This window comes from Panulirus ornatus, chromosome 48 (assembly GCF_036320965.1).
Source record: "Panulirus ornatus isolate Po-2019 chromosome 48, ASM3632096v1, whole genome shotgun sequence".
Classification (NCBI taxonomy): Eukaryota; Metazoa; Arthropoda; class Malacostraca; order Decapoda; family Palinuridae; genus Panulirus; species Panulirus ornatus.
The window spans coordinates 11,349,637-11,374,743 of NC_092271.1; the positions used below are offsets into that span (position 1 = coordinate 11,349,637).

The following is a 25,107-nucleotide window of genomic DNA, read 5'->3' on the forward strand; positions in this document are numbered from 1 at the left end:
TGGGGCCTGGGGCCTGGATGTGGAAAGGGAGCTGTGGTTTCGGTGCATTATACATGACAGCTAGAGACTGAGTGTGAACGAATGTGGCCTTTGTTGTCTTTTCCTAGCGCTACCTCGCGCACATGCAGGGGAGGGGGTTGTTATATCATGTGTGGCGGGGTGGCGATGGGAATGAATGAGGGCAGACAGTATGAATTTATGTACATGTATATATGTATATGTCTGTGTGTGTATATATACGTATACGTTGAGATGTATAGGTATGTATATGTGCGAGTGTGGACATGTATGTATATACATGTGTATGTGGGTGGGTTGGGCCATTCTTTCATCTGTTTCCTTGCGCTACCTCGCTAACGCAAGAGACAGAGACAAAGTATGATAAATATGAAATAGATATCTTTCAATCCTTGCCTTTCACACTCTTTTGCCCCATTTTCTGTGTTTTGGAGCTAATGCTAGGAACAGCCAGGGCCCACAGACCTTTTTGGGTGGGCTGGGCCATTCTTTCGTCAGTTCCTTGAGCTACCTCGCTAATGCAGGAGACAGCAACAAAGTATAATAAAAAAATATTTGTTTATGTTCTTTTATCTTTCCATCCTTTCCTTTCATGCTCTTTTGCCCCATTTCCTGTGTTTTGGAGGTAATGCTAGGAACAGCCAGGGCCCACAGACCTTTCTGAGGTTTCTACCAGCTACTTTGTATGCCCTGGTTCAGTCCATTGTTAGCACATCACCCCCCTGTATACTACACTGCTCCAAATCACTCTTATCTAGTGCTTGCCTCAAGCTCAAAATGATTCTCACCCCAACTTTTCAGTTCCACATTGGTCTCACACTTCTCCTTTTCCTCTCTACTTTTGATACACATCTTCATTGTCAACCTCTCCTAACTCATTCCCTCTGTACATCTAAATCTTTTCAGCACCATCTTCAGCTTTGTTAACCACTCATTATTTATTACCAAACCTTTCTCTCACTCTTTTATTACTTACTCGATAAGACTACCGAAAACTACATATTGTCTTCAAACATTATATTTCTAACTCATCCATACTCTTTGAAACACTCACATTTATAGCCCATGCCTTGCATCTGTACAACATTGTTGGAACTAACATATCTTCAAACACACCTATTTCTGCCTTCCCAAATAATGGCTTCTCTTTCCACATGCTCCTCGCTGCTCCCAGAACCTTTGCCCCCACACCCACCCTATGATTCACTTCTTCCATGGTTCCATTTGCTGCCATATCCACTTCTGGGCATCTAAAGCACTTTACTTCGTCCAAATTTTCTCCAATCAAAAACTAACTTTTCCTTCTGCTTTGCTAAACCTAGTATTCTTGCTTTTATTCACATTTACTCTCAGCTTCCTCATTTCACACACTCTCCCATACTTGGAGACCAAATCCTGGATTTTCCAACTTAAATTTGCCACCAGTGTTGTGTCATCAGCAAACATCAACTAACTCACTTAGCTTGCTCCCTTACTCCTCAACAGATTGCATACTTGCTCCTCTCCCCACAACCCTTGCATATACCTCCTTTACCACCCCATTCATAAGCAAATTGAACAGTCATGATGACATTACACACACCTGTTGCAGACCAACATTACAATATCATAGTGATTGGAATGTTATATGTTGATATTGATTAGTATTCATGACAAATATTTCTAATTTTTTTTTTATAGTTGCTATTTTGTTTGAAGTCTGCTCATGAATTCACAAAGCATTGTGTGGCATGACATAGCTCAGTACTTCCTAATGATAGAAGCCTTTAAGGTTTAGCTTATTACCTCCTAATATCAGAAGCCATTAAGATATAGCTCATTTCCTTTTGATAATTACAGCCTTTATTTTTTTTTAATGACATACTCATGTAGACTGAGACTACTAACTAGACTGAATTTTCATAACATCTATCTCATTAAGGATGCCTTGTTCATCTTATGACTCTTTATAGTGCATTCATATTAGCTCAGAAGAATCATGATTTAAAGTAATAAATTTTTAGTCAACCATACAAGGTTTCTGCAGTTAAATAGTTATTGCATGCTGTTTAACAACCCTGAGGTCCTTTTTTTTTTAATACTGTAGACAAAAGAATTTAATGTTCTATAGAGTTTTATATCTTTCTCATGTTATTTGAAGTGAGTTGAATTGGCTGAAACACATGTGTTTAAGATGAAAGACAAAGTAATCATTTGAAAAGGTTTGAGAATTGATCTTGAAAATATTCATTGCTAAACTAGTATGTACAGTTGTCATAAGCACTTCATTTAGGAATGAAAAATTTGTTGGCAGTTATAATTTTTTTCTAAAAACTCCTCACTTTTTGGAAAATGAAATGTAATCATAAGGTCAAAGGACCTTAGGGTTGATAGCCTCCTCACTGGAGTTTTGATGGAGGTGGTTTTGTAGATATGTCTCAGGCGTCCAGCAGAAGAGAGAGCAGGCCCAGGACACCACAAATCAAAGGTAAAGCATCATTTACCTTCACATTTCTATAGCTTATCCCTCAGACTCGTTGCCTAATTCCATAGCTTTTGCTTTCTTTGGTTCAGCAACTTCACTTAGCTTTTCAGTCCTGGTAACTTACCTTTTCAAAAGTGGTTATGATAATGGCTTTGTTGACTTTTCATTGCTTGTGATAAACAAAAAGCATGCTCATGCATATAAGTTGCATACAACTTAAAATTAGTTACAATTTCTACTCTTTATTCTGTAGCTTGATGCAGATAGTGAAAATGTTAAGCTCAAATAGGAATTACTGATTTTGCTTGAAGATAGGAAGGAGTATTTTAGAGCCATCCATTCATATTTGTGTTGGTGTTTCTTTCTGTCTGTTGCATATTTTTCTCTTCAATTGATTGAGGAATTATGGTTAAACCCTCTAGAAATATACCTTAGGTATTGAGAATGCACTCATTTGTAGTTGAGAGCAGATTGCTACCTTACCACTCACTCTAGAAGATGAGAAGGGTATTTTGGAGCAGCTTATTCAATGTGCACATTTTTGATAGGTTACATGTTCACTGGTTAAGAAGAATATGTTTACCCAAATGTAATGCTGACAACTGTCTCTTTTAAGGCAAAAAGAGGACTATGATTCCAGTTCAGCTTTTTAAGCTCATTTAGTTAGCTGTTATTGTCACTTTGCATTAACCATCACCTGTCGCTGTCTGTTATTATGTCTGTGAGTTAGTCACATTTCAATCTCTTCCTCAGAAAATACTGGGTCAGTAGAATGAAGATTTTGCAGAAACAGTTTATGGAGAGACTTATTGAAGTTTCCCTCATTTCATGCTGATCGAGCATCTAAATTGGCCATCACAGTGAAAAGCGATCTTAGGTTGTCATAAGTTGTTATCTGTCCATAAATTTTTAATATTTAATTATCTTCAGAAACAATAGATCAGTTAAAGTAAAGCTTTTCATGATTGATTGGTGATAATCTTTTATAAGATTTTCTCATTTCATGGTTAACATAGGGCCGAATAGCCTGTAATAGGCTGAAATTATAAAGATCTTGTCCAGAGCCACAGAGTAGATTGAACCAAAGCTATACTGGAACAATTGAGGGGTGGTCTTGTATCAGGTTTGCTCATTCTTGGTGATCTGACATCTATTATGGCCATATCGCCATTCATAGTTCACCTAAGTCTTGGGTTGTGATAATGGTAGCATAGTTTTCAAATTAAGTGAGCCTTGCAAAGTCTTTTGAATCTTATTTTGATACTTATAGATGGATAAATGGCATACAGTGTTATGAGATACTCTTATTTTTGTTGGAGTGATGCTATTCTTGATGCTGTAATGTTTGTTGAATGAGTAGGTGAAAAGTTAGTGTTACTTAACAAGATGAACCTCTTGTGTATCCCTCCTAGAGGATATCTGATTTTTTAACTTTCCTCTTGTATGAAAAATAGTGAAATAATTTTTTTCTCTATTTGTGAATAGGTGCACAGGATATATGGAATCTTCATTTTTTCTTAATCATTTCTAATTTAGGAAAAGAAAATATTTACCTGACTGTTTAATCCTAAGTATGCAAAAAAGATCCATAGCTCCCATATTTATATGATTAAGTGTACAAAAAAGATATTGGAATAATTATTCTTTCTTATGAATTAAGAGATAAGTATGCCTAGTTTGGTCAGTCCTAAAGTACAGGCATAATGGGGATGGTGATGGGGTGGTATGTGAAGGCACTCTTCCAGTGATTCCATTTACCACCTATGACCAATAACAGCACCTATGATGCCTGTAAAATTCAATGTTTGGTGGGAAATTATATGTGTAGATTGACAATAGTAGTGCCTTACTACATATATGTCAGTTGGTACCTATAGCACTGGAATGGTTATGAACAAGTGTTATGATCAGTATCCAAGAGTTCTGTGTTAACATGAAGTTCTTTATATTTGATGGTCGTAGACATCATTATTTTGCATATAAAGTAATGGTTCCCAAATTAACACCCGTATTATGAAGTTATATGTAGTCGGAGCTGGTACAGGTAGAACATCAAGACTGTTTCTTGAATTGATAAACTCAAAAAATTCATGGTCCAACACATTCAAAATTACCACCAACATGAATCATGGGTTACTAGAGGTGGCAGTGTTTTATTAACATATATATATTTATACTCTAGTGCAGAGTCTTAGATTGTATATATTTGCATGTATTACAGACGTTATGATATTACCATACCAAAATATATCTAAAATATAAAAGAATTCAACCTCCACTTATTGCTTGGGCTCATGGGCTAAAAAAGTTTTATATTCTTCCTATGCAATTGATATTCCTCTGATGCAGACTTTTTGTTTATGTTCATATAGCTTATTCCTAAATTAGGAAGAAGATATATCACATATGACTTCAGGCTCATGTGGCTGACCCTTGGGTTGATATATGTTACAGTTATTTTTGATACTGAAACCTAGATTTACCATATATGCTTGGTAGGTATTAAAGTGGAGCATTGTATTGATAAGTTTACTGTAGGGAATTGGGATCAGTTGTGAAAACCAACACTAAAATGAAAGACATAATGCTACAAATGAAAATATACACATGAGTAAGTCCAGACTATTTAGAAATTTTTTGATGTCATGAAGCTTGCTAGCCTTGCCCCTGCAATATTCATATTGCATTATTATAATAATTCCCCATCTTAGCACTGAGCTTAACCCTTTTGCTACATCATTGATTTTTCAGGGGGTGCCTTCAGAGGCATCAATAATCCACCCCAAAATGAAATTATTAATTTGACATTTTCTCTTACTTTTTCAATACCAAGAGGAGATATATTTTCTAGATCTGGCCCAAAAAATCCTTGAAATTTACACCAGATAAAGACAGATGATACTTTACTTCAGGATAGGCAATAATAGGTGAAAAATTTTCCCTCATTAGTGGTACATTAAAAGATGATATATGACTATGGGAAATAAATTGTACGATTAGGATTAAGTGGACTGATTAACAATGAAAAGATTTATTAGTTTTCCATATGCCATATTAGTGGGACTACATACATAATGTCATCACAACATGAGGAAAGAGATCCCTGTTTTCATGCTTTTACTTGCTTTTGTAACATGTTCACACTTATCTGTTAAGTATGAAAAGCAGGAAAACAGGGATAATGAGTCTGTGAAATTAGCAAGGTGATCATAGATGTTTGGAATAGGAAATATATGAATGTATTTTCTCTGTATCATTAAATTCTAGGGAGAATAAAAAGATGTTCTAGATGGAGGTAAATAAACTGTGTAAGACAAGGGAGCAAATGGGAACTTCAGTGAAGGGTGCTAATGGGGAGGTGATAACAAGTAGTGGTGATGTGAGAAGGAGATGGAGTGAGTATTTTGAAGGTTTGTTGAATGTGTTTGATGATAGAGTGGCAGATATAGCGTGTTTTGGTCGAGGTGGTGTGCAAAGTGAGAGGGTTAGGGAAAATGATTTGGTAAACAGAGAAGAGGTAGGAAAAGTTTTGCGGAAGATGAAAGCCGGCAAGGCAGCAGGTTTGGATGGTATTGCAGTGGAATTTATTAAAAAAGGGGATGACTGTATTGTTTACTGGTTGGTAAGGTTATTTAATGTATGTATGACTCATGGTGAGGTGCCTGAGGATTGGCGGAATGCTTGCATAGTGCCATTGTACAAAGGCAAAGGGGATAAGAGTGAGTGCTCAAATTACAGAGGTATAAGTTTGTTGAGTATCCCTGGTAAATTATATGGGAGGGTATTGATTGAGAGGGTGAAGGCATGTACAGAGCATCAGATTGGGGAAGAGCAGTGTGGTTTCAGAAGTGGTAGAGGATGTGTGGATCAGGTGTTTGCTTTGAAGAATGTATGTGAGAAATACTTAGAAAAGCAAATGGATTTGTATGTAGCATTTATGGATCTGGAGAAGGCATATGATAGAGTTGATAGAGATGCTCTGTGGAAGGTACTAAGAATATATGGTGTGGAAGGCAAGTTGTTAGAAGCAGTGAAAAGTTTTTATCGAGGATGTAATGCATGAGTACGTGTAGGAAGAGAGGAAAGTGATTGGTTCTCAGTGAATGTAGGTTTGCGGCAGGTTTGTTTAATTTGTTTATGGATGGGGTTGTTAGGGAGGTGAATGCAAGAGTTTTGGAAAGAGGGGCAAGTATGAAGTCTGTTGGGGATGAGAGAGCTTGGGAAGTGAGTCAGTTGTTGTTCGCTGATGATACAGCGCTGGTGGCTGATTCATGTGAGAAACTGCAGAAGCTGGTGACTGAGTTTGGTAAAGTGTGTGAAAGAAGAAAGTTAAAAGTAAATGTGAATAAGAGCAAGGTTATTAGGTACAGTGGGTTGAGGGTCAAGTCAATTGGGAGGTAAGTTTGATGGAGAAAAACTGGAGGAAGTAAGTGTTTTAGATATCTGGGAGTGGATCTGGCAGCGGATGGAACCATGGAAGTGGAAGTGAATCATAGGGTGGGGGAGGGGGCGAAAATCCTGGGAGCCTTGAAGAATGTGTGGAAGTCGAGAACATTATCTCGGAAAGCAAAAATGGGTATGTTTGAAGGAATAGTGGTTCCAACAATGTTGTATGGTTGCAAGGCATGGGCTATGGATAGAGTTGTGCGCAGGAGGGTGGATGTGCTGGAAATGAGATGTTTGAGGACAATATGTGGTGTGAGGTGGTTTGATCGAGTAAGTAATGTAAGGGTAAGAGAGATGTGTGGAAATAAAAAGAGTGTGGTTGAGAGAGCAGAAGAGGGTGTTTTGAAATGGTTTGGGCACATGGAGAGAATGAGTGAGGAAAGATTGACCAAGAGGATATATGTGTCGGAGGTGGAGGGAACGAGGAGAAGTGGGAGACCAAATTGGAGGTGGGAAGATGGAGTGAAAAAGATTTTGAGTGATCAGGGCCTGAACATGCAGGAGGGTGAAAGGCGGGCAAGGAATAGAGTGAATTGGATCGATGTGGTATACCGGGGTCGACGTGCTGTCAATGGATTGAATCAGGGAATGTGAAGCGTCTGGGGTAAACCATGGAAAGTTCTGTGGGGCCTGGATGTGGAAAGGGAGCTGTGGTTTTGGGCATTATTACATGACAGCTTGAGACTGAGTGTGAACGAAACGCGCTGCCTTGCACACATGAGGGGGGAGGGGGATGTTATTCTATGTGTGGCGAGGTGGCGATGGAATAAATAAAAGGCAGACAGTATGAATTATGTACATGTGTATATATGTATATGTCTGTGTGTTTATATATATATGTGTACATTGAGATGTATAGGTATGTATATTTGTGTGTGTGGACGTGTATGTATATACGTGTGTATGGGGGTGGGTTGGGCTATTTCTTTCGTCTGTTTCCTTGCGCTACCTCGCAGACGCAGGAGACAGCGACAGAGGAAAATTGATAGATAAATAAATATTTTCTCTGTTGCAGTTTGTAGAGAAAAGTATATGTTTACAATGATGGAACATTAGGTAGACACACCAGGTAATAGTAGTTGGTGGGAACATTAGGTAGGAGCCTATGAAAACACTGCACTAGAGTTTCCCTTTGCTAGTGGCCTGCTAAGAGTGAGGCACAAAAGGCTGAGAAGTGGCACTAGAGTTCCGCAGTTATGGAGACTCTTTTGCTATGGCTACCCCCTTGGGGGAGTTCTCAGAGAGAACAGGTGTCAAAGATGTAAATAGAATAGATGGATTGAAAGATAACTTGAAGAAATATATTAAAACTGAGTCTGTAACAAAACTGGTAAACAATGGATACAGTTAAGAACAAACTATAAAATTTCACTCCAAGTTCTTGACACTCCTTATTTGCATTGTATTGAGTAATTCATTTTTCAAGGTCTGTAATATTTAGATAGCTTGTGTTGGAGTTAGTAGACATATAACGGAATTTGTCATGACATTCTAGCCTTAATATAGTAAACTGTACCATAAGACAAAATAGTACTCAAAGTGTGTAATACATCACTTTTAAGAAATGTTAGAATCCTGTTTTTCTTGCAACAAGTAAACATTAAGATTGATTAGATAATATATATCTCATTTTGTAAATCTGTGATCTTATCTCGAGTAGATTAACACAATTTCCTAACTGTTTGTGAGGAGACAGCATTTTAGTGTAAGAGGTTCAGCAATCAAAAGGACATTTATTCTTTGAATTATTATAGATTACATACAAACTGAATTAGTTTTGAAATATATTACAGCTAGGGACTCAAGCATGTGAGTTTTCATTACTTTTGCATATTATCTTGAACTGTACAGCTTTTTACATTATTACAGAAGATTCCATAACCATCCAATCTTTTACCTACATAACACCCTTTACGGGCTATTGTCATATGTAGCTTAAGAAACTAATGTTGACCTTTCCAATTTCCTTGCAACTTAATTTCTCTTGCAGCCAAATCGTGTATCTGAATAAATATACCGCACAATGGCTAGATTTGTTGTCATGTGAGTTAAGAGCTTAGATTTTATTTTCAATTTTCAACAAATGTGGCCTGAGTTGATAATATAAAGCTGCTCCTAGTAATAATCCACATATTTCATAATTTTCTGTTGCTCAGATTAATAGTAGTGCATTTGATTCAGTGTATGAATTGTCTCTATAAGAATTCCCCAATGATACTACATGTGCACGATGTCTGACAATAAAGCTTGATCAGATTTACTTAACCTCCTATTTTGATTGCTTGGTTGTTGTGAATGAATAACTTAAACATCGCTTTAAGTACAGTAACTGTAGGGTGGGCTGTTAGTACATTCAGTATTTAGCTGTACAGAACACAGCAGGATAAGAAGTCTACCTCAGGGAATTTGGTGTCCAAGTGCTTTGTGAGCTTGCTTGGTGAGGGTTGTGGTCCCCAGTTATGTAAAATTAATTCCCATATCCAATACATTTTCTACGCAATGTACATAGGAGTGCAGTTAATACTATTAAGCATTAAGATAGGACACCATATGATAAAGAAACTTTTACATTTTTTATTATTACTAGAATGAGCAGGAACTTTTTAATTTTTTATGACTAGAGTGAGCAGAAACTTTTCATTTTTTTTTTTGTTTCTAGAGTTAGCAGAATTATTTTCTAGGGATAGAAAATTAGTTCCCACTTAAAGGAAAATATGTATATGTAGTATCCATGGTTACATCTTGAATTTTAAATGCTATAGCAGCTTTGTCTGTATAAATGTTTGTTCAGTTCTTTTTAAGTTCTTCTATTGTATTCTTTGCTATACTGTTTGTAATTGAATTGTAAAAGTTCTATTCGAGTTGATAGACTATCTTTTTGATTCATGATGAAGAAATTCACTGTATTTTGTACTTATCTAGGTATGTTGATGCCACACCAGAATGGGCAAAACAGATGGAAGCTGACTTGCCCTCTGGAAAAACAACAGTGACTTTTGTTGCTCGCTCACCAGTCTCAGAGGAGTCTGCAACATGTTCCTTTACAGTAGAGGTTGTAGGTCAGTCAATCTTGTATTGAATTACTTTTGCTGCTAATCTTTTAATTTTAAGCTCCTATGAGTAACAGAAGCTCTCGTGATGTGTCAAAGTTTTTTTGTTTTTGTACTGGATACTTTATTCCATTTCATCAACCATTTGTTTTTTCCTTGTCTTTTGTCATTTAACTTCATGTTTCTTTGAGTAACAGCAAACTTGTATGATGTCTCACAGTTTTCTCAATATCTTGCATACTTTATTCCATTTCATCAACCTGTTTCTTTTTTCCATGTCTGATTTATGCCTCAGTTGACTTTATTCTAGGTGATGAACAGTATTTTTTTTTTTTACCCCAGATAAGGAGGATCCACAAGTGTTTGGTTGCCCAAAGTCTTTCACTGTCCGCCTGCCAGAAGGGGAAGTGAGCACTAAAGTATCATGGAAGGAACCAGTGTTTAAGGATAATGTGGAAATCGTTCACCTATGGAAATCTATGGTTAGTATGAAAAAATGTTGAAATTTCACTTCTGGAAGTCTAATATAAAATTTGTGTTATGTTTAGTGTCCTGTATGAATAATTCAAGCCACAAGAAAACCTGTGTGGTATATTTTCTTTTCCTTTGTGTTATTCTTCACTTTTTATGACTGAGTTTGATATTTGTTTATGAATAAGATTTTGATGGGAGTGGAACCTGCATTATGAAAAGTATCATGAAGGAAAGCCTGTAAGAAGTTTACAAGGAAAGAACATGATCTATCAGGCATGTCTAGGTGGAAAGGTGCAACCCCATAGTTTCATGTTAACAAGACATAGCGTTGTAACATTGAGTTTACTTATATAATTAATGAAGTACATGAGACTTACCGTAGGTCTGTTGAAATGTGCTTCGAATTTTATGAAGCAAATCACCTCTGCTAGAAGGGAGCTTTCCCATGAGATACGCTTTGCCGCTTTACGCCACCAGACTTGAAAAAGTATGACCAACCACATGAAAGTAACTGAACATTTCGCACTGCTAGAAATATGTAAGCCACAAGACGCTACAGAGCGTAGGGTGGGAGAGGTGGGCATATGAAAGCTCCCTTCTAGCAGGGGTGATTTGCTTCATAAAATTCGAAGTACATTTCAACTGACCTATGGTAAGTCTCATGTACTTCATTAATTTTACGTCAGCAAATCACACCTCTGCTAGAGGTCGCTTTCCCATGAGGTTTTGAAGCCATGTAGGTGTCGTACTGTAGACATGTAGAGAGGAGGAATGATACAAGCAGTAACCAACTGCAATATAGTAAGAAATTTACATAGCCATGGACCAGGTGACAAGAGACAACATCTCCTATGGCAAACAAAATGAACAGACTATTGATGGACAGCATCTTGGAAAGGATCGTAACTCGGGACAATCTCCTTGTCATAAAACTTGGCAAAAGTGGCAGCCCTGGACCACCCAGCCCTTGCCATGATGTGTCCAATCGGTAGAGCCATGGCTTTGGCTTTCGATGTAGCTGCAGGCCGAACACTGCCCGCTGAATGCTGGCTGGAGTCTATGCCCGACAGAGAAAGCACTGTTCGAATCCACCTTGCAACAGTGTCCCTCCTTACATGCTTGTGGGGCTTGATAAAACTTAGGAGTAACTTCCCATTCTCCTGATGTGCAGAATTTCTGAACTCCTCTGTCCTAGCAATATACATTTTCAGAGTGTCACACACACACAATCTAGTGTCAGTAGAATATGCTTTAAAAGGTCACAAACCACACATTGAACTTTGGCCTGCACTGTTTAATAGTTTCCCCTAACCAAACACAAACAGAAGCCAGCCCAAAACTAATATTCTTCAGCAACAAACAATGCAAAGTTTGTATTCTGGCAGCCTGCATAAGTGCCATCAACATCACAAGCTTCAGTGTTAAATCCTTTAAAGAGAGGGAGGACAAAGGATCCATGGCACGCAGATGCTGTAGCACCTGCTGAACATCCCAAGTTCTTGTATACCTAGGGACAGACGGCTGCAAGTTAAAAACTCCCTTTAAGAACCTGGTGACAAGAGGATGGCTGCCTGCACTGCAACCATCCACAGTAATCCCCAGGGAGGAGAGTGCACCCCTGGCAGTGTTGATTGAAGTATAACTAACACCTCTGTGGAAAGTGACAGACAGAAAAGTCACAATATTAGTTACAGTGGGAGCAAAGGGATCGATGTTCCGGCTACCACAAAACTGTAACCACCTGTTAATATGTGGCTGATACTTCCTCGCAGTCGCAGGTCTCCAGGAGGCAAGTATGATGTCCATACCGGCCTGAGAAATGCCCCTGTCTCGCAGACGTTGCCAGATAAGAGGCAAGCCATCAGTCGGGTGTGTTGGAGAATGGGGTGTTCCTCCTCCGTCGATGGGTGACGCAAGACGTGTGCCCCCCTCGGAATCAGCCGTGGTTCCTTGACCAGCAAAGTGAGTAGAGTCCCCATCCAGGGCTGGGACGGCCAGAGAGGCAATACCATCCACCCCTTCGCTGACCCAGCTCGAATTTTCTGTAGGCACCTGGGAATCAGCGCAAAGGGTGGGAAAAGGTAGAGTAGTTCCAACTGCTACCAGCAGATGGGAAAGGCATCAAAATGTTCTGCATCTGGGTCAGGTTTCCAGGAGCAGAAACGAGTCACTTGAGCATTCAGTCTAGAAGCAAAGAGATCAATGCTCGGAACCCCAAATACTTCAGAGATGGCCCTAAAGAGTTCTTCATTCAATTTCCACTCATACGTGTCATTGAATGTCCGAGATGCAGCGTCTGCCATGAGATTGACTTTACCCGGTACATGAGAGCAGGTAAGCCAGATATCATTCACCGCACACCACTCCCAAAGGTCACGGCAAATGTCATTACACAGTGAGGACTGTGTGCCGCCCATTTTATTGACATAGGTCTGCCGTCGTGTTATCACAAAACACCCGAACATGTCGTCCTTTGAGAAGAGATGCAAATGAGCGCACTACCAGGGAGATGGCTTTGAGTTCCTATGCATTAATGTGCAAGGCAGATTCCGATAATGACCATCTCCCATTAACTTTTTGTTGATTGAGGTGGCCACCCCAACCTAAATTTGATGCATCAGTATACTGATCCAATTCTGTACCCTTCCGAGAAAATCTGTCTGTTTTGCAATGCAGTGTGAGATACCCACCAAAGCAAGTCCAATCTCATCTAATGAGTGACCACCATCCACTTGTCAAAGTTACCTTTTGCGACTCTTAACGCAGCAATCTTAGCACATTCTAACCGCCTGTAATGCAGTTTCCCCATCTCTGTTGCTGGAACGGCTGCAACCAATAGCCCAACAACTCTGGCCACATTCCGAATTTTGGCTTTGTCACTATGTAACAATTCTTCACAGCATTGTAGTATCTTGTGTATCCTACGATCAGGTAATGTTACTGTCATAGTCTCAGAATCTATAATGTTCCCCAAATACTCCAAGCGCTTAGTGGGGACCAAGACAGATTTGCTTTCGTTAATACAGAAACCTAACTTCTTGAGCAAGTCAACAGTGGCACGCACACTCTCACAACATCCATCAAAAGTGCAGTGACAAATAAGAGTATCATCAATGAAACTCATGATGATATGTCCCTTCTCTCTAAGTACAGCAAAAACCGGTTTCATTAAGTTAGTGAACAGACGGGGACCATCCGGCAACCCTATTAGGGAGACACGTGAATTGATAAATTTTTCCTTGCCACTTGAAACACAGAAAGCTGTTGTTGCTCCTCAGCTATCTTAACAGAATAATAGGCGTGCCGCAAATTGACAGAGGCCTTGAAGACACTGCTGTTAACAAGACAAACTGCCAGCCCAAAATTTACCATCTTGAAGCGTTTGTACTCTAAAAATTTATTAAATTTTTCCATGTTAAGGATCATCCTAAACCCACCATCCTTCTTCCGTCTTAAGAAAATAGGGGAAAGAATCTGCCCCTCCTGTCTCTGGGTCTCCTTGATAACCCCCAGACTCAAAAGCTGTACAATTTCCTGGCAAACAATTTCCTTTTCCTCGACATTAAACACATACTCAACTTCTTCAGCAAATAAAGGACCAATGTTAGCAACATCAGTATCTAAATGGCAATGCTGAACAATATCTAGAATATTTGGATCATTGGTAATAGCATGCCACTCATGTACAAAATAGTGAAGTCTTCCAGCTTGAAAAGGATGACTCACCTCAGTTACTGCTGGGGATTGTGACCCCGGCCTCGGGAGTTTTTTGTCTCAGGACCCTTCCGTGAGAAGGATTGCCGGTGCTCACTCCAGGGACCAGGCGTGCGTAGGCCATATGGGTGAAACCTGGCCATAAAATCCCTGTATGACAGTCTCCCAGAAGAGCCCCTAAATTTGCCAGGACCAAACTTCGAGGTAGAGAGCGGTTTCCTTGGAGCAATCTTACTCCTTAACTTTTCAGACTCCTCAATGTGCTTGGCATTGAGAGTGAGACATCATCCCCAAACAGAAGACGAGTCATGGGCACTTTATCTGAACAGAGGTGAGCATACTTGTGGTTAATTTCGCGCTTGATGATGAACCGGCAAGCCAGATTATTCTTGTGATTAGCATGACCCAGGAGTGCCAGGGCACCATTAAGCATGCCCACTTCCTGGGCAACATCTGGTTGGCTAGTCTGGGCGATCTTGTCAAGCAGTATGAGTGACTTAGTCAAAATTGTGGTAGCCGTAATAATGTCTTTCCCAACATCCTTCAAACGGAAGTCTGCCTTCTTGGCCTCAGTCTTCAGTGCATCTAAAACTTGCAAGTTGCAATCCACGGGTGCTAAGGCATGACAGTTATCTGGCCTCTTGGCTGCAGCATCCTCCAAAATCTCCTTATACTCCTCCTCTCGCAAGCTGTGAGCAAATACATGGTTAACCATATCGGCAACATGCTGGTCAGTGCCATCAGACACCTCATCCACAGGACCGTAAGCCCTGGCACACGACAGGAGAACACTGTCAGGCCGCCCTGGAGTAAAGCCCGAAAAACCCGTGGGCGAGCGTGAGGGAGGCACCACCTGGCTAGGAAGGCCAATGTTTACATTGGCGGCCGCCGCGGCGTCATCAGCCCCCCGACTGGGGCCTAAGTTCCTTTTCTCCTTCAATTTCTCCACATCACCACGTAAAGCAGCCAAAGCGTCTATCACCATGTTCCAGGGCAGCGCAGATGCCTCTTCCCGTGAGGTAGAAGGCAAGGAACGTGTGTGCTGGGAAGCAGAATCAACGCCATCACCAGTGACGTGACCATGGGGCCTATTGTTACCGCCCTGAAGAGCCTCCCGCTGAGAAGGGCTGCTCCTGGAGCTAGTCCTGTGTGAGGAGCCTTTCCTCACATGCCTGGCATGTTCAGAATCGCCTTCCTTACTTGACCTCCGTATGTCCGGGACATCCGACATGGCAGCGGTGATAGCAAGGCGGCGGTGCAGGTCAGTGTGAGAGTCGTCAACTCCACAAGTGCATCAACAATGCACTTCTCTCCCCTCTCCTTAACGGATCACGGGTGGTGTTGCAGCCAGCCCCAAACTGGGTGACAGGCTGTAGCAAAGCCTTTCCACTCCAGAGGATCACGGGAAGAAGGCTGCCAAGCTCGCAGCTGCAGAAAACCATCTGGACAGCGTGAAGGAAGCACAGCAACTGGTGGCGTGAAGCGGCAAAGCGTATCTCATGGGAAAGTGACCTCTAGCAGAGGTGTGATTTGCTGACGTAAAATCTGAGTAATTGAGAAAGGTTTTCTGATAGTTTTTTTAATGTTGGGGTTGTGGATACAGTTAGGATTCACTGGTAAAGTTGAAGAACTGAGATTATATGGAAATGTTGAAACTTAAAAGATGCTTTCAAAGAGAGGTGCTTTGGTTAAGGTGCATATGGACGCTTCTAGTATTGCCTTACATAATGAAAAACTATCTGAAACTTTTCCCATAAAGCAAATTTTTTTGTGAAACAGAAATTGTCATGGACATAAGTTCTGATCCATATTGGATAGATAAAAACTTTCCTCCTTTCCATTGACATAGTATAAGCATTTCATGCAGAATTAGAATTATTAGTCATTAACTGTGTCAGTAGACTTGCATGATCTTGTAGGTGATGGTGATCTACATAGTGAACCTGTTTTTTCCTTGGCACTGCTTGGCAGTGCTTAGCATTAGAAGTCAAGAAGTGCGTATCCATAATAATTCCACATTACTGAACATTGATTGACCAGCTATTTCTCTTATGGTATTGCAAAGAGAAGAGTAACTTTATGAAAGACTTGCATGGTATAGGTTATAATCCTTCAGGGAATTGCAGTGAGCCAGCACAAACATTCAACAAGAACAGTGAAAGAACAATTAAGATGGCTCAAGAAGCAGAGTTAGGCCCCTTGTAATAAGGCTTAACCAGGAACTTAATCTTGCTCATGAAGAACAATGTACTGTTGCCTATGGAACATAATACCAATGTTTTTTTTTTTATATTTTCCAAAAATATTTTCACCTGTTTCTATTTCACTGCCTGCAACTATGTTGGATTGTAGGTTACACAAGTGTTCCAAGAAACACTTCTAGTTTATTATACCCTCATTTTTGTATGAGAAATACTAAGAGAAATAGTGATTTGTTTGTAGCATATATGGAGAAAGTATATTTTAGGGTACACAGAGATGCATTGTGTAAGACATTATGAATATATGATGCATCAGGGATTTTGCTATATGCAGCAAGAGGTTTTACTGGGAGAGTATGGCATATATGTAAGTAGGAAGGGAGAAGGGTGAGTGGTTCTAGGCGGAGGTGTGTCTTTGTCAAAGTTGTGTAATGTCTCTGTGGCTGTTTAACCTGGTGACTGTTGATATCCATATATATGATGCCTTGTCTCTGGGAGATGACTGCAAGTATCCTGTATGTGGTATCTTAAGTTTGAAACGTTATAATTCACTTGCTGGCATCTCAGAGAACATTTTCATACTTCAGTTCATATTTTTTCTACCTGAGTGGCCAGTAACCATTACCATGTCCAGTGTACGATATGATAGTTTCACTGTGTGTAAGCTGAAGAAGAAAACCCATATTGTTACTGTCTATCTATATCTCTGACTCCCGTTCCCAACTGGAACTCCCTCAACAAAGTGGCCACAACAGTAAAGACTCCATTACTAGTGAATGCCAGCACTGCTTCTTAGCCTTTAGTGTCTTAACGTTAACAGGCCACTGGCTAAGGGCAACTCTAGTGCAGTGTTTGCAGAGGTTCCTACCTGATGTTCCTAATTACTACTTCAATCTGTTGCTCCTGCCTAATATTCTACCAACTACTTCTACCTAATGTTTGTACCTAATGCTCCTACCAAAATGTTCTTGTCTTCTACTTCTATCTATTGCTTCTAACATTTTGCCAAAAGGCAGGGCTCGTGCATAGTGCTCACCGCAGGAAAATCTAGAGTTATGAAGAACGAGCTGTGTGAGTAAAGTGTTGCCAAGTGTTGTGCGTGACATGGAGAGATTGTCTATTTGTGGACAGATACCAGTAGTCCACATGTAAGTGAGGCAGAAAGAAAGGATAGCTACGTAGGTCAGAGGAATGCAACTTGACAACCTCTGAAGTGCTGTCTCACTACACAGGTGTCACTAACCCTCCTGATACCTTAGCAGTTAGTACAGGTAATATACCTCCCTGGTCATTGGCTGCTTACCAGCTGCTACTTGCCATATTATATTCATTTATTAGAAAAGTTTGACCTCAACAGTTTGATGAGAGTGATAGTGAATCAAAAGAATTTAGTTTTCATGAAAATATGGAAGAATGAAGACAGGAGAAGGAAGAGTATGGTATGCCAACATTAAGGGTGAGGATTATCCCAGTCCCAGTGTAAGGAGTGCAGGTGGTGGTAGAGGGAAGTGGCAGTGTGGTGCACTGTTGTGTTGGTCATCTGCCTCATGAGCAAGGATGGATTGTGCTAACTTCACTTCAACACAGTTTCATTTTAATAGAGTCGTCTACAGAGATGTATCAGTTTCAGGTTTTAAGAAGGATCTGCACAGGCAACCCTAATGTATTAGAAGATTTAAAGAATGTACATATAGAGTAGAGTTGTAGATTGTCAGGTGTATCATAACCATGTTATATACCTTTTAAGTGTATCACAAAAGGAAGAAAAACTAATGATGGCTTGATGTGCTGCTTTTTTTTTAACCTATATTCCTTCATATGCTTAGACTTGAATTTTCACTCACTTTTGATGATAATTCTCATTCTTTTGTGTTTTCTCTGTCTCTTAGCTTGATATGAAAATTGAAGTATAAATCATTTGTCATGTGCAGGAACCAGGAAGACATCTGACATCTGGGACTTATCCAGTACATTATGTTGCCATGGACCCTTACAGAAATAGAGCAAAGTGTTCTTTCACCGTAACAGTCCAATGTAAGTACTGTAAAATACACCTTGAATTTAGTTTTTGTGTGAAGGTAGCTGCCTTTTGATTTGATTATATTTTTCAGTTTCAGTTAGTGAAGTGTTGTATGAATTAGATTCTGAAGTTCATTTTTAGTAATTTACCAGTTCATTTTAAAAGTTTCATTTTTCATTATCAGTATCTATCATATTTATAAAGTAGTTATTATGGCAAGTGATAACTGCATTTAAACATGAATGACAATCTGAGTCTTTATAATAAGTAGAACAGTTAACCTGCCATAGAATTATGCTTGCATGTGTAGTTTGAACCAAGCCACATATATTGCCCCCATGCCTACAACTCAACTCTGGAATGTTGAGATTACTGCTCGCAGCAAACTTATGCCCAAAGCTCACTGCCACTTCTGCCACTCACATGACCACTATGGCATCATCTTATGCATATACAGTCTATCATGAAGTAGCCTAGGATGAGAGAAAAACATGCTTGACATAGTATAATGTTCCTTGAGATCAGTGTTTTCGATTAGCATTCTCATGTAAACATTATCAAAGGAGTGATTACTGATATTCTTGTCATGGCATGTTTGTATATTTTCTTTGATGAAATAATTTTCATGCGTTTAGAAGAGGAATACCACGTGCCATAAGAATGAAATATGCATTTTAAGAATTGTTTCAGAATATACCACCTTTAGACTATATATTTTGTTATTTATATTTCTTTTCATACAAATTCAATACCAGTATCTTTAAGCATTCAGGTTTTAGAACAACTCTGCTCATCTTTATACAGCACATATCTAATGTACTTATTTGCCATGTATTTGATCTCAGCCTTCGTCATTCAGTCTTACCTTATGACCAAAATGCTTTTGTCATTGTGCATTTACTCCATCAATAAAGCACTTTTTTTTATTAAGAAAAGGTTTTCTGTATCATGCCCGTCCATTAATTTTCCAGCAGTGATTCCCTTGTGCTCAGAGTCTTTAACTTGGATCATTAAGACAGGAATGGTAATTTTTAATGGAAAGTACCCATTAACTATGATAAAAGATTAGACCAAACACTTCTCAGCAGTTCTTTTTTCTTAAAACTAAATCCTACATATTATCTCTTGTCAGTTCTTCAGACATTCAAAAAATTTGAATATTACTGCAAGATGCAGGTAAATGAGACTCCTGTCACAGTTCATTGCTTGAAACACTGCATGGCACAGGAAACAGAGCCAGAACATGAAATGAGCTTTCACTATTGCATGTAACAGTAAGGAGAATAGGGAAGAGGTTTGATCATCCCCTTAAAATGCCTATGTTGAGTGCAAATTAAGTTTTTACATTCAAAACACCAGAGGACTAAAAGATTGAAGGAAAAGGATACAAGTGGAAGGGCATATAGCAAGACAGGAGGTGCAATGGGTGATAATGAGGTTGAATTCAGTAGGAGAGGCATGTGGAGTGGATGGGATTATGGCTGAAATTTCAAAGTATGGAGAACATATGATAGAGTGGATGCATTTGATATGTGATTTAGCGGAGATTTGTGCCTGAGGATTGGGTTGAAACTATTATTGTTTCTGTATTCAAAGGAAAGATGATAAGGATGTATGTAGCACTTATAGGGGAATAGGCCTGTTAAGTAACCATGAAAAATGTGTGCGATTGTTTATTGAAAGAGTGATGAAAGTGACTGAATGCAAAAGAAGCGATGAGCAAGGGGGATTTAGGAAAGATAGGGAATGTGTGGGTCTTATTTTTGCAGTGAGCATGACTCTGGAAAAATATTTAGTGAAAGATAAGAAGCTGTATGAAGCTTTTATGGCTCTGGAAAAAGCATGTGACAGAGATGAGTGGAATGCTTTTTGGGATGTGTTAAGGATATATTGGGTAAGGGAACAACTTTTTGATAGTATGAAAGCCTTCTGTAAAGGAGCAAATGCATGTATAAGAGTGGACAGAGAGTTGAGCAAAAGTTTGAGTATATGTGTGTATGGGAGGCAGGGCTGTGTGATGTCACCATGGCTTTTTAATGTGATATTTAGATAGAATGATAAGGAAGGTGAAAACAAAACATGGGAAAGGGTGTGCAGAGATAGAGTGAAGTGGTGAGGTATAGTGGCTAGTGACAAGCCTGTTTGTGGATGATAATGTGTTGTTTGCTGAGAGTGAAGAGGAGTTGCATAAGGTTGTAAGTATGCTTTATGTGTTTAAGTGTAGGCAATTGAAGGTAAGTGCAAGAAAAAGGAAAGTAATGATGTTTGAAGGGAAACATTGTGAAAGTATAAATTTTGCAAAGCCCTATAGAGTGAGAGAAGAAAGTGTACTAAAATGTGTTATAGGTATATAGAGAGAAAGACTGAAAAAGTGTAAGAATTTAGGTACTTGGGAGCTGTCTTAGGTAAGTTTGGTGATATGGAAGGACAGATAAGGGAGAGAGCAGTGCAGGATAGAACAATAATTGGGTCCCTTGATGGAATAATGAAGGTTGGAGGTGTAAGTATGGAAATGAAGAAAGGATGAAGGGACAGTATAGTCTTTCCGACCCTGACCATGGACATGGAATGAGTCTCAGAGGTGAAAATTTCAGGTTGTGGAAATGAGCTCTTTAGGAGAAGCATGTGATATGACTAGATTGAATGAAAAAAAGATGAGGGTGGTGTATGAGAGATTTTATATGGGAGAGAATGCAAGGGGAATGAATTGGGGAGTGAAATGGAATACTTTGAGGTGGTTTGGACTTGTGGAAAGAATGCAAGACGGAAAGTTTACGGGAGAATGTATGATAGTATTATTAAAGGGGTTGGTGTGTGAGGAAGACCACCCATGACTGGGGGATGTAGAGTGGAAGAGGACTGGAGGGAGAGAAACATTGGAAGAACGCATGGAATGGTGTATGAAGGGGAAGGCATGTAAGGACAGGAGTAAGTGGAGACTCTGTTCCCTGGGCCACCCCCTTCATGGAAGCTCCTGAAGGGAATGTGCATCAGAGACAGAGATAGATAGATTCCATTAAAACTGCCTATCTTCAGTATAAAGCTTTTATCAGTTAGGCTTCAAAGAATTTAACCCACCATGAGAGGGCGATGAGACATACAGAGGAAGATGCTGATGCATTATTGTTTTTCTCACTGAGATACAAAGGTGTCTTGTGTTTTCTGCATAGCAGTATGTAAAGAATATTTTATGGTGGGGACATTGACATTTCATCTTTAGAGGATATTGATTTTCAGATCATCGTTCAAATTAGCAATATGCTTGAGAACTGAACAACATGATTTGATTAGTTGTACAATCTTAGGACCCCTTTTATGCAGCTTCAAAGCTGAACTCCAATCAGGAGCAGGGAAATGATGGCTTCTTTGAAATGAGATGTCCTCAGTGAAGCTGTACACCTCTTAATTTACTGTCTGATGTATGACACACTGAAGGTGATTTTTTTCACTGTAGCAAACCCCTCCCTCACTGCCTCATCCATAAACAAAATAAACAGCCATGGAAACATATATTCCTGTTGCAGACCCACCTTCATTTGGAACCACTCATCCTCCTCTCTTCTTTTTTGCACACATGCCTTACACTGTTAAGAAGAACTTCTTAATGATTTAGGTAGCTCTCCCCTCACACTGTATATTTGTAAGACCTTTCACAAGGCATCTTTGTTAACCCTTTGATATTGCTCTCCCCAGATTCATAAATGCCACTCACAAACCCTTCTGTTTCTCAAAGTATTTCTCTCACACATTCTCTAAAGGAAACACCTGATCCACACATCCTCTACCAGTCCTCAAACCATGTTCCTTCCAAGTCTGATGCTCACTACATGCCTTCATCCTTTCAATTAATACTGTCCCATACAACTTACCAGGTATACTTAACAAACATATATCTCTGTTGTTCGAACTCTTACCTTTCCCCCTCTTGTCTTTATACACTGGCACTTTGCATGCATTCCACCAGTTCTCAGGCATCTCATCTTGATCCATACCTACTTTGGAAATCCTAACTCACCAGTCAGCAACAAGTCACCTCCTTTCTCAAGATATTCAACTACAGCACCATCCATCCCAGCTACCTTGCCACATTTCATCCTATGCAAGGCTTTCACCACTTTTTCTTCACTTGGATTCTTTTCATGACTATCACTTCATATACCTCTCAGTCCAAATGCCGTACATCTGCCACTCTAATCATTAAACATATTCAACAGTGCTTCAAAATTTTCACTCCATATCACCTGATCACTACCTTGCTTGCCCCTTTTACTGATGTTCACATTTGTCCTCATGTTTTTCTCACCCTATTAACATTCATCCAAAACATCTTATTGCTCCAGAATTTTACTGATACTCATTCTGTATATATTCCTTCCCTGCAAGTACAGCCCATACACCTCTCTCATCTCTGAGTAGCAGTTTTACTACATCATCCTACCATTCATTACCCTTTCTCACCTGCTTATCACCCCACCACTTGTTAACCTTTCTCACCTGTTCACTTACCACATTCCACATGTCACATGCTTCAATTATACATGACTGCACAGTTTCTGTTAATATTTCCCATTCCTCTCCCACTCCCACTCCCATAGCCATTCTACATTCAATCTCCTTTGATATTTCTCTACACATGTCTCTTTTCATGAAAAACATACACAAAATCCATCCAGAAACAGTCTCCCAGCCAAACAGGAATTTAGCGCGAGGTATTTGTCCTTTTAATTCTTATAGTCTTATTTTTTCAAAAATGAAGCTATATAAGTTTGTTGAGGACTCCTAGAAAATTGTATGGAAGGGTATTGATGAGAAGATGAAGGCATGTACAGAGCATTAGATTGGGGAGGAGCAGTGTGGTTTTAGAACTGATAAAGGATGTGCAGATCAGGTGTTAACTTTGAAGAATGTATGTGAGAAATACTTAGAAAATCAGATGGATTTGTATGTGGCATTTATGGATCTGGAGAAGGCATCTGATAGGGTTGATAGAGATTCTTTGATCAAGGTCTTAAGAATATATGGTGTGTCAGGTAAGCTGCTACAAGCAGTGAGAAGTTTTTATCAAGGGTGTAAGGCATGTGTACAACTAGGAAGAGAGAAGAGTAATTGGTTCCCAGTGAAGATCTGTCTGTGACAGGGATGCGTGAGGCCCCCATGGTTGTTGAATTTGTTTATGGATGGGGTGATTTGGGAGTTAAGTGCAAGAGTTTTGGAGAGAGGGGCGAGTATGCAGTCTATTGTGGATGAGATGGCCAAGGAAGTAAGTCATTTGTTGTTTGTCAATGATACAGCTCTGGTAGTTGATTCAACTGAGAAATTGCAAAAGTTGGTAGTGAATTTGAAAAAGTGTGTGAAAGGAGAAAGCTGAGAATAAATGTGAATAAGAGCAAGGTTAATAGGTTCAGCAGGGTCGAAGGAAAAGCTAGTTGGATTGTAAGTTTAAATGGAGAAAAATTGGAAAAGTGAAGTATTTCAGATATCTGGAAGTGGACTTGGCAACAAAATGGAACCTTGGAAGCAGAAGTGAGTCATATGGTGAGGGAGAGGGCGAAGGTTCTGGGGACATTGAAGAATGTTTGGAAAGAGAGAACATTATCTTGGAGAACAATAATGGGTATGTTTGAAGGAATAATAGTTCCAACTATATTATATGGTTGCGAGGCTTGGGCTATGGATAAGGTTGTACAGAGGAGAGTGGATATGTTGGAAATTAAATGTTTAAGGACAGTGTGTGGTGTGAGGTGGTTTGATCGAATAAGTAATGAAAGGGTAAGAGAAATGTGTGAATATAAAAGGAGTGTGGTTGAGAGGGCAGAAGATGTTTTAAAATGGCTTGAACATATGGAAAGAATGAGTGAGGAAAGATTGATGAAGAGTATATATGTTTCAGAGGTCGAAGGAACAAGGAGAAGTGGGAGAACAAATTGGAGGAAGAAGGATGGAGTGAAAAATGTTTTTAGCCTGAACATACAGTAGGGTGAGAGGCCTGCAAGGAATAGAGTGAATTGCAATGATGTGGTATACCAGGGTCGGTTTGCTGTGAGTGGACTGAACCAGGGCATGTGAAACGTCTGGGGTAAACATGGAAAGTTCTGTGGGGCCTCGATATGGATAGGGAGCTGTGGTTCCGGTGCATTACGCATAACATCTAGAGGCGAGCATGAATGAATGTGGCCTTTTTTGTCAGTTTTTCCTGGTGCTACCTTGCTGAAGCAGGGGCTCGCGGTGCTTTTTCCTGTGGGACAGGGTAGTTACAGGAATGGATAAAGGCAAGCAAGTATGAATATGTACATGTGTATATGTATATATATATATATATATATATATATATATATATATATATATATATATATATATATATATATATATATCTTTCTTTCTTTCAAACTATTCGCTATTTCCCGCATCAGCGAGGTAGCGTTAAGAACAGAGAACTGGGCCTTTGAAGGAATATCCTCACCTGGCTCCCTTCTCTGTTCCTTCTTTTGGAAAATTAAAAAAAAGTAATGAGAGGGGAGGATTTCCAGCCCCCCGCTCCCTCCCCTTTTAGTCGCCTTCTACGACACACACACACACACACACACACACACATATATATATATATATATATATATATATATATATATATATATATATATATATATATATATGTATATGTCTGTGTATGTGTATGCATATGTATGTATATGTGTATATGTTATGTATATGTATTTATTTATT

At 39.4% G+C, this 25,107-nt stretch overlaps 1 protein-coding gene across 8 annotated transcripts in view; it reads left to right on the forward strand.

The window, feature by feature from the left end:
- Positions 1–25,107, forward strand: part of LOC139764080 (uncharacterized) — a 671,778-nt gene that overhangs the window by 582,765 nt on the left and 63,906 nt on the right. For 7 of the 8 annotated variants that reach the window (XM_071690559.1, XM_071690560.1, XM_071690558.1 and 4 more), the window contains 4 exons: positions 2,429–2,485; positions 9,851–9,987; positions 10,321–10,460; positions 18,299–18,401. In XM_071690559.1, the coding sequence (XP_071546660.1) occupies positions 2,429–2,485; positions 9,851–9,987; positions 10,321–10,460; positions 18,299–18,401 (437 nt within the window). The remainder of the gene's footprint in view (positions 1–2,428; positions 2,486–9,850; positions 9,988–10,320; positions 10,461–18,298; positions 18,402–25,107) is intronic. The other variant, XM_071690562.1, reaches the window with a different exon arrangement.